General features: G+C 41.3%; 2 protein-coding genes across 2 annotated transcripts in view; both read right to left on the reverse strand.

Annotated features, from left to right (window-relative positions):
- Positions 1–737: 737 nt before the first annotated feature.
- Positions 738–5,719, reverse strand: LOC119349952 (MDIS1-interacting receptor like kinase 2-like). Its single transcript, XM_037618033.1, has 6 exons — positions 4,930–5,719; positions 4,082–4,416; positions 3,661–3,733; positions 2,586–3,548; positions 2,186–2,430; positions 738–806 (listed from the first exon to the last, which is right to left on the reverse strand). Exons 1-6 carry the CDS (start codon positions 5,717–5,719, stop codon positions 738–740), a joined length of 2,475 nt encoding a protein of 824 aa, XP_037473930.1.
- A 3,861-nt stretch (positions 5,720–9,580) lies between these two features.
- LOC119315120 overlaps positions 9,581–10,620 on the reverse strand; it is a 3,464-nt gene continuing 2,424 nt past the window's right edge. The window contains exon 6 of the mRNA XM_037589801.1: positions 9,581–9,952. Coding sequence (XP_037445698.1) covers positions 9,581–9,952 — 372 coding nt within the window. The remainder of the gene's footprint in view (positions 9,953–10,620) is intronic.

Here is a 10,620-nt window from a genome sequence, read left to right on the forward strand (position 1 = left end):
CGTACAGGTGAGCTAGCTAGACGGCCGTGCATGCATACGTGAGTTGCGGTGCAGTTGATGGCTGTTTGTGATCTGTTGGAGCGGCCGCAGTGTGCGCGTAGTGAGTGCGGGCGGCTGGGCATGCAGGTCGTGCACGCGCATGAGTAAGAGGGGTGGGCATCGTCCTGGGTGTGAGTGCGCCGGGACTTAAATGTTGAAATATGAGATGAGCCTAGAGCCCATATGACAATTTTAGATTTAATCTCTAAGGGCCCATGTAGGTGGCATGACAAGGTGGTAGGAAGTTTAGTCCCACCCCGAAAGTGGAAGGAGAGTTGGAGTGGTTTATAAGGGATTCTCTCCCTCATGCTATTGGAGCTTGAGAAGAGATGAGGCCCTCGCGCACTCCTCCTCCTCCGCTCGCCACGTCTCTCCACGCGCGTCTGTTCATCTACCTTCGTCATCACCATGTTGACCGACACCGACCGTGCCGCCGCCGAGGATGACGCGGCTGCTGCGTCACCGCCGCCGCGTGGCCGATTGGAGGGTATACATCGCTTATTCCTCTCATGTTTCTTTCTGTTGTAGCAGTACTAGCGATATGCGTAGATGTTTCTACTATGTGCGTAGTACATGCTCTGTTAGATCGTAATCAGTGTGTTATCAATGATGTCCATGTCACGCTCATGATTTATTCATGGATTCCCCCCCTGATTGTAATGTCAACACTTGTCAACCAGTATACTAATTTGCTCTGCTTACTTTTGTCTGTTGGTGCAGGAGGATGAACTTGGACTGCCTACCGTGCCGCACACATCAATTCGTACCTGAAAGTAACAAAAAAGCTATGGTGTAGGTTTTGATCTCGTTGTAAATGGTCGACACTTTGTTTACGCATGGATAAATTCATTGTATCTTGCATCATATACCACTGCAATTCGTTGAACGATGGAATGTCTCTTTCCCTTTGTGCTGGAACAATAGATTGTGATAAAGGGAGTGTTCTCTGTACGGTTGTACATCTTGTTGTTAGTATGTCTCTGCTGAGTTGAATTGGTATCTGCTTCTCTGATAATGAAATTATGGGACGTTGCTAGCTCTTTTTTACCTAGTACTGTTGTACTTTTCTTGGTTTTATGCACCTATATCTGCGTGTTCACATTCATTTGTTCCATTTACGCATCAAACACTTGATCATTGTGATCGTTCCTGCTTGATATACTTTGATACCCAGAGAACAATAAAGTGGGATGACATGATAACGTGTCAGTTTTGGATTCCATTTTTTAACCCTCAGGTTCATGGGAGCAATAATAAGGAAAAGGACTACATACTTCTGCCCTACAACCCTCTGTAAGTGCTTTTACTTGGTATATTGCGGCACTTGCTCTTTCTTTATGCACCTATCTCCAATGTGCTTACATTCATTTCGTTCCGTTTATGCATTGTGATTGTTCCTGCTTGGTCCAAGATATTTGATCTTGATTCCCATATGGAATAAATAAAGCAGGACAACATGGTACTGCGCCATTTTTGGATTTCATTTTTTTTCAATCTCACCAAAGAGCTAGCTATGGACAGGGGTGCGCGGAAGCTTGCTATCAATGTGCCAGAGCCATGAGTTGGTTGCGAGATCTTATGGGTTTCACCTCTAGCCTACCCCAACTTGTTTGGGACTAAAGGCTTTGTTGTTGTTGTTTATTAGGTTATGCGAGCAATAGTAGATAAAAAGAGACAAATATTAGGACACATTTTAAGTACCCTACAGACAACAGCCGAAAGAAATTGTCACATGTGGATACTATGTCTACAGTATGGTCTTTAACAAATGTAAGCAACCTGCAAACCAAATTATATTTATGCATTTGTTAGAATCAGCAAGCAAACAGAGAAATATCAAGAACACGGGACTGGACACACATTTTTACGTGCGAAACCCTTGCAGGAAAAATCACGGGCACACAACGGTGATCATTTGCTGTATCAGGAGAATCTACAAATACATAAACTTGCAATGAGTCGTCAACTCATCCTCTGTGGCACGGCATGGCATACAAGAGGTATATATAGGTGGTGTATGAGTGACTTGAGTAAAAAATCAGAAATCTGAATCGGCCTCTGCTTCGGTAGACCCTGGTTCCTCACTAGGATTCAGACCTTATTCAACATGCATCCCTTGCTGTAATAGAAGTGCGCTGAAAGGCACGGTAGTTGAACTAGAAGATGGTCGCTGGATGAGTGTTTGGTATGCCTCCCGCATTGTTGGCCTTGCTTGGGGCGAAGATTCCAAACAAGATAAGGCCAGCTTGATGAGCAGTGCTAAGCTATTCTCTTCAGTTGATATTGATGTTGTTGGCCGTTGGTCCAGAATATCTTTCACCATCATTGATTGTTCGCCGTTAGAAAGAGTACCATCTAATAAATCCCTTGGATGCTCACCCATCACTAGCTCTAACACAACCACCCCAAAGCTATAGACATCACATTTCTCTGTCGCAACAGATGTGTACGACAGTTCTGCACAAAAGGGTCGAAAACATTAGAATTAGGAACAAATGGATAGAGACGGATGCTTCTGTGAAAAACATGGTTATACTAGTACGTACCAGGAGCTATGTAGCCAAACGTTCCTGCTAGTGCACTCCAGTTTGATGAACCGGGCTTAAGAATCCTTGCCGTGCCGAAATCCGAGACAAAAGCCTTGAAGGATGTATCAAGTAAGATGTTGTTGCTTGTGATATCTCGATGGATTATAGGTGGACTGCATTTGTGGTGCAAATAAGATATTGCTTGAGCCACATCAGTTGCCAGGGCAATTCTCTTCTTCCAATCTAATTCCTTTGCTAGCTCCTGGTTTTCCAATATTCCGTGGAGGCTTCCCTGCTGAATGTAGTCATAGACTAGAAATTTATACACCGGATGGGAGCAGAATCCATACATTTTGACAATGCTTCGTTGTCGGATCTGTGTTAAGATTTCCATTTCACTACGAAATCTTCTTTCATCATCCACCTCTTCTTCGGTCTGATGAAGCTTCTTCACAGCAACCAGCTGCCCGTCTTGGAGTTGTGCCTTGTAGACTTTGCCGTATCCCCCTGTTCCAATGATGTACTTATCATCAAAGTCTTCTGTTGCCCTTATAATATCATCAAATGCTAATCTTCCATCGAAATTCCAAACAGAGAATAGGTCCCTTGCTTCAGCGGTAACACTTTCTTGTGGATTTCTCTTCTTACGAGCAAGTATTATTATGACAACAATTGCAGCAACAATAACGAAACCCATCACAAGAACAATTGGCAAAAGCAAACCAAGTATCTTCCCCTTTTTGTGAGAAGCTACTGGGGTTGAATAACAAGGTGGCAGGCCGGAGAGGTTACCACACAGGCCTTTATTGGGAAGAAACAAACTTGCTGAAGCATTTTGGAGTAGCCGTGTTGTTGGGACCAACCCTTCCAAGTTGTTGTAGGACACATCGAATGTTGAAAGGCTCACCATTCTTGCAAAGGAGGATGGAATGTTGCCACTGAATTGATTATGTGATAAATGCAAAAATTCCAGCACCGAGGCTATTGTTGCTTACATCTAAGATGATCTGCAAGCCTGCTAATTTTCCAATGGCACCGGGCAAACTTCCACTGAAGTTGTTGTTGTTGATCTTCAAGGATTGCAGTTTTATGCACGACCCTAGTTCCCCAGGTATCAGTCCACTCAGTCTGTTCCCAGATATATCAAGATATCCTAAATTGCTCATCTTTCCTATCAGTGTAGGTATGGATCCAGATAATTGGTTCGATGATAGGGTCAGTTTATATAGATTTGCTAAACTACAGATTTGTGGTGGAACCACACCGCTGAGATGATTGGAATCGAGTTTTAGTTCTACTAGGTTTGACAATTTTGAAAGGATAGGAGGTATGGAACCCTTTATCATATTTTGTCCTAGATGTAGTATTCTTAGTTGGGTACATGCACCTAGATTTGGTGAGATGTGCCCAGAGAGTCTATTCAATGTCAAGCGCATCTGTACGAGTTGTGGATATACACCAAATTGATGAGATATATCTCATGTTAGTTGGTTTGACATAAGGTCAATTAGAACCAAACTCGTACATGTCTTTAGACTACTTGGAATGGGGCCGTTGAACATATTAGAAGAGACACCAAGATATTGAAGTCTTCCACCTGAACATATATTTGCGGGTAAAGGTCCTAAAAGTGAGTTTTCAGACAGCCCAAGGTGAACAAGGCTCATCAGATCTCCAAATTCATCAGGAAGAGTACCTGATAATTTGTTATCAAAGATTTGTAGTTCTTGGATGCTTTGCAGCTTCCCCAAAGTTTTTGGCATTGATCCCGAAATTTGGTTCTGATGCAAGCCTAAATATTCGAGGTTTATGAGATTGCCAATCTCTTGGGGAATGGAACCAGTTATCTTATTTACAGAGAGGGATAATTCTACTAGCTTGGTTATATTTCCTAAGCTACCAGGAATAGAGCCAAATACTTGGTTGTTGGCCAACTCTAACGTCTGCAGATTCAGCAAGTTGCCCAATTCTAAAGGTATTGGGCCTGTGATTTGATTTATAGATAGGAATAATTTTGCTAGCTTGGTTATATTTCCTAAGCTGCCAGGAATAGAGCCAAATATTTGGTTGTCGTCCAAATCTAAAATCTGGAGATTCAGCAAGTTCCCCAATTCTAAAGGTATTGGACCTGTGATTTGGTTTGTATATAGAGAAAGATCATTGAGCATAGTGAGGTTACCTAGTTCTGGGGGTATTAGACCCGTGATTTGATTTGTGTAGAGAAAAAGTTCATTGAGCAGAGTGAGGTTCCCTAGTTCTGGGGGTATTGAACCTGTTAATTGATTTTTAGAGAGAGAAAGTGTGTTCATCTTAGTGAGATTGGTTACAGAGATTGGAATTGGACCTGAAAAATCATTTGAGTCAAGCTGGAGAATTTGCAAATGGACTAGCCTGCCTAGTTCTTGGGGTATAGGCCCTGAAAGTTGATTACCAAACAGGAACAAAGTATTTAGTTGGGTCAGATTTCCAAGCGTATTTGGTATCATGCCGCTTAAGGTGTTGTTGCTTAGCTGTAGATTTTTTAGGTTGACAAGCCTTCCACTCTCCTCAGGAATAGGACCTGAAACCATGGTTTGGTGAATGAGAAGATCAGTTAACATTGTGAGGTTACCTAAGGACGCAGGGATATGTCCCGCGAGTCTGTTGAATGAAAGATCAAGCAGCATGAGACTTTGCAGGTCAGCAATCTCACTAGGAATTTTCCCTGTGAGCTGGTTGTAGGAAAGGTCAAGTACCGAAAGGGCTGACAGGGAGTTGATACTAGGGGGTAGTGCACCACGGAGAGTGTTGTTTCGAAGGTCAATATATGTGAGGAATGGAAGAGCTGAGAAATTGAGCTCACCAAGCTGACCATGGATGCCAGCATCAGGCAGGGAGATGTTTGTGACCACCCAGGGCATGCGGCGGCCATGGCGGACAGCCGTGCACATGATGCCCGTCCAGTTGCAAGGCCTGGTGTTTTCTTGCCAAGAGCTCATATGCAGCGGTATACTTGCAAGTGTAGCTTTCCAGTGGAGGAGAGCTATGTGTTGAGACCTCAGTGAGATCCCTCCATGGTGCGCCGCATGTGTTTCTTGAAAGAGAAGAAGGCATGGCACGAGCTGCAGGCAAAGGCAGAACAAAGGCCCCATTTTACTGCCTAGTGTTTGCATGTTGTGTTTGGCCCCTGTTGGGATGTGTTTCAGTATACACTGCAACTCTACTGATATTTAACCAGCATGTTGTCCATTGTTATGAGGTTCTAAGTCGATCAACACACAACGGTTGAGAAGGCGGAATGACACCAGCAGTAGATAGAGGCTGGACAAAGATGGCATCTTGCTGCCTAGTGTTTGCATCTTGCGTTTAGTTTAAGGGCGTGATTCCATGTGCACGGCAACTCTTTGGTCAATACAGATCCTGGACCCAAAGTCTTGTTGGAATTCTATCGATGTTAAAAAATAAAGGTGTCAGTGTTTAATTTTGGTCAATACATTACAGACCCCTAGTCTTGTTAGAAGTCTTTTATAAAATGAGGCAGTGGCTGCTACTTCTGGAATTTATAAAGAGTAAACAACCAAGCAGCCACATGACGACACTGACTGAAGAAAAGTTCCAAGTTCAAGTGCTTGACTTGGTAAACTTGTACTACTATTTCTGTACGTGTTGATTGCCATGTAACATCCAACGCGCCAATATTCCTAGGTATGCCCTTCGTAATTTATGAGAAGTAATAAAAAATACGCAAAATTCTTACTATTGCTTGAATACTTTGGTAGCTAAAATAGCAGTACGTACATAGAGATGTACTATAATACAGATGGCAGAAACGGCTGTAATCACTTGTACACGCAGTAAGTTTCAGCTGAACTAAACTATCTGAGGCGCTGGCTTTTAGGGCCGCTCCGAGTGTGATGTGGTGTCTGATATAGCATTTTCTGTAGTAGTAGGAATGTGGTTTCTTTATCTTGTCACATGATCTAATTGATATGCTAGCTAGATACTTGAGATCATTATGAATGTATTTCTTAGCTCATAAATTGTGCATTTCAGGCTCAGTGTCACTTATATTATTGGTGTTCACAAATCACAACTGAGCTTACCCGAGCTTGATCTTACTAGTAAAAGAAACCACATAGAAAGGGGGCATGCAGACACTTTTCATGCCAAACATGTGTCGTATAATGGATCTGGTCATGAACTTTGGAAGCAATTACCTTTGTTGAGCATCTCTGGCATCTTGTGCTTGAGCTTTGAAACCTCTACTCCGGCATCTCAGACAGCACCTAACCAACTTCCGTTTCAGTCGTCGTGAATGCTCAGCTTGCTTTTGCCTGATCTAGTGCTTGTTTTTTTTCCAGCTTGTGGAGGAGGAGGATGCGGTACAACATGCCTACAGTACAGTGCCGCGCGCTTCAATTCATAACTGAATCTCGACGTCGACACCTTTGTTTGTGCATGGACAGATTCTTTTTCTCTTTCCTCGTATTGCCCTACCATTTGTCTCTTTCCATCATTCCCTTTTTTGGAATATTTTTGATGATATTTTTTTAGATTGAATTGCAGAATTGGTATCCATTTCTCTTATCAGTGTACACAACTACCGGGAGAAAGCAACCACTGAATTCCCAAGCCTGGTGGTTTGGTTGAGACGAGAGATGCTTGTGTATGTCTTCCTACTACTACACTGCAAACTAAGCACATTCAGTTTGACTAAAAATCTCGAAAAACTGCAGCAAGTACATCGGTTGAGAAGGCGGCATGGCACCAGCAGTAGGTAGATGGCATCTTGCTGTCTAGTGTTTGCATCTTGTTGGAATTCTATTGATATTAGAATATAAATAAAGGCGTCAGTGTTGAATTTTTGTCAATACAGATCCTAGACCCCAAGTCTTGTTAGCAGTCTGGCTGCTACTTCTGGAATTTATAAAGACTAAACAACCAAGCAGCCTCATGACGTACCACATTGACTGAAGAAAAGTTCCAAGTTCAAGTGCTTGACCTGGTAAACTTGTACTACTATTTCTGTACACGCCAATATTCCCTGGTATGCCCTTTGTAATTTATGAGTAGTAATCAAAAGTGTGCAAATTCTTATTGTCGCTTGCATACACAATTTGGTGGCTCATAGCAGTACATAGAGATGTACTACTATAATACAAGATGGCACAAACAGCAGTAAACACTTGTACACACAGTAAGTTTCAGCTGGACTAAACTATCCGAGACGGCTTTTTTGGGGCGTTTGATATAACATTTTCTATAGTATTAGTAGTGTGGTTTCGTTATCTCGTCACATTATCTAATTGATTGATAGGATAGATACGTCACATGATCTAAGCTTGGCTCTCAACGAGTGGAATATGATCTGCTCAGCTAATTGCTTTTGTCTTGACTCTTAACAACAGGAGGATGAACTGGGACTACCCAGAGTACAGTAGCACACGCATGGATTCAAATCTACTCCCTCCATTCCTAAATATAAGTCTCTTCAGATATTCCAATATGGACTACATATATACGAAGCAAAATGAGTGAATCTACACTATAAAATACGTCTATATTAAAATCTCTAAAAAGACATATTTAGAGTGAAACTACATAAATCCATATGTAGTTCATATTAAAATCTCTAAAAAGACATATTTAAGAACGGAGGGAGGATATCCCAGTGTTGGTCTGATTTTTTTTTTTTTTTTTTGAAACAAGGATGTTGGTCTGATCTTTATGTAAATGGCCGATGCCGGCCTTGGTTTCTGCATAGACAGGACATATTTGTTTTGTCTTTCCTGGTACTCTGTCCGTTTCTAAATATAAGCCCTTTTAGAGATTTCATTACGGACTACATACGAATGTATATAGACATATTTTAGTGTAGATTCACTCATTTTGCTTTCTCTAAAAAAGCTCATATTTACGATTCGCTGTACACCCTGTTGTTATCATGTCTGTGATGGCACAAGCTGAGTTGAATTTCGATGTAGTTTTTAGGTTGAATTGGTATCAAATTCCTAAGGCTGGTGGTTTGGCTGAGACGAGAGATGCAGCAGAGTGGCTGACAAAGGAACACTGCTCGGCTTTGTGCAGGAATGAAAGAGTGCACACGCATCTGTCTGTTTATACTAAAAAGAAGTGATTGAGTTCGACGAAAAATCTCAAAAAACTGTATATACCTCTTCTTGAAAGTGAAACACCATCTACTTGCTCACCTGCTGCCAAATATTCCTTATGTTTATATTTGCTCCGCATATTAGCTTTTTCTCAAGTCAAACTTTGTAAATTTTCACCAAATTTAGTAAGTAGAAAATATTGTTAACAACTATAATACCAAATCAATACTATTGGATTCACCATTGACATCATATTTTTTTTATTATTATAAATGTTTATATTATTTTCTATAAACTTGATCAAACTTTTAAAAGTTTGACTTAGGAGAAAGCTAATACGCATAGTGAATAAAATAAAGTGAACTCCAGTGTTTCAGATTTACCCTTCTTGCGCGCATTTCCTAGCAATGAGTGGGTGATCGTAGGCCCAACGAGTATGTGGTATATGGCCTTGGATGCAGTGTCTTGGGGCCGTAGCACGTACGCTACGATGCTTTTTTACTTGCTTCCCATGATCCGGTGCACGTTGCATGACCACTCCTGATTCCCTAACCCTCACGCCTGCCGTGGCTCTTGTCTACCTTCCCTCGTCGTGAAGGTTGCACTCGGACAGAGGATACTCGTAGCCACTCCAAGCCTAGACCCACACGGCGATCGAACCTACATTAGGCCGAGTGGCCGGGGCCTATGCTCCTAGTCAATTTCTTAAACGTGAACTACCTAGCTCCTGTCACAAGTACGCACGTGTTGGGAATGGCTTAAGTGCGCGATGAAAAACAATAATTTTATAAACTAGGGACGATGGTGATAATCAACATCAAGACCAAGTTGGAACAAAATTAAATGAAACAAGGGACAGTCTTTGACCATCAAGTAACATATTTTTTATTTGTTGAACCCAATTGGCAATACAATTATTTTTTATCAACCAACACAACCACTTGGTCCACCATAGTTGAACATATAACCCTTCTTGTATTCGTGAAATAAATTATTTGCTCTATAACAATCTGGCCTATCAACTAACTTGATCATGGGAATGCCAAAGAGGTCGGAAGAATGGCCATTTGGATTGTAATTCTGAATGTGCTTGAAGTACGCAGATTTCTTATCATCATAATCGGGGAAGTGGCCGCTACCCATTGGAGGACCATGTGCATTCTTCAAGTAATTCACGAATCCAGTCAAGGCTTGTATACGTGGTGTCCCGGGGCAAAGCTTCTTTGGAAAATGTCCCAAGAATGATGGTTTTTGTAAATCGTGACGGTACACCACCCAATCTCCGGAATTTGGATCCTGTAGTCAACAAGGGATTGATGACATCCATGAACAATAAATTTCATGGACAAGAAGAGTAGAAAACATGTTATTTGCAAGAATCTTGGGTGGCGTACAACTTACTAGATTCCAGTGTTCCATATTTTCTTAATAAAATACAAAGCATGGTACTTAGTAACCATGTGAATTTATGCCTAACTAATTCAAACATTCATAAAATTTATCTTTGTTAATTTTAACCCTCTATTCTTAAATAGTAGCAATCCACTACCTATTTTTTCTATTCAAGCAGCCATGCCACATCAACAAGTCATACATGTTAGTTATAAGTTTACTTTTCTTTCTATATGTGCATCCATACCACATCAACAAGTCATGCATGTTCCTCGTAAGTTCTATTTTTCATAGGTGCTTGTTTTTCCTATCCATACAGTCCTACCACACCAGCAAGTCATGCATGTCCATCATAAATTACTGTTTTTGCATTTATTTTTTGTTCTCACGAATGGATTATGTGTTGGACACTCTGAGGATACCTATGAAGTTCATGTTTCACATTTTTCTTAGAAAAATGGAATTCTGTTAACTACAATCCAACTTTTCTCTTTTGTAGTTGCTCTTATAGCATCTATTTACATGATTCATTCGATAAAGTTGCTTCAGGAACGCGCATGTATCATCTACTT

Source organism: Triticum dicoccoides, chromosome 1B, assembly GCF_002162155.2.
Source record: "Triticum dicoccoides isolate Atlit2015 ecotype Zavitan chromosome 1B, WEW_v2.0, whole genome shotgun sequence".
Classification (NCBI taxonomy): Eukaryota; Viridiplantae; Streptophyta; class Magnoliopsida; order Poales; family Poaceae; genus Triticum; species Triticum dicoccoides.

Bases quoted from the DNA above. Each gene is read 5' to 3' on its own strand.
- LOC119349952 (XM_037618033.1), bottom strand. From the start codon at position 5,719: ATGCAAACACTAGGCAGTAAAATGGGGCCTTTGTTCTGCCTTTGCCTG. The intron at 3,549-3,660 runs GCATAAAACTGC...AAGCAACAATAG, and splicing joins ACCTGGGGAACTAGGGTCGT to CCTCGGTGCTGGAATTTTTG. The intron at 807-2,185 runs GTGCCTTTCAGC...TGTTACTTTCAG, and splicing joins CATCTTCTAGTTCAACTACC to GTACGAATTGATGTGTGCGG.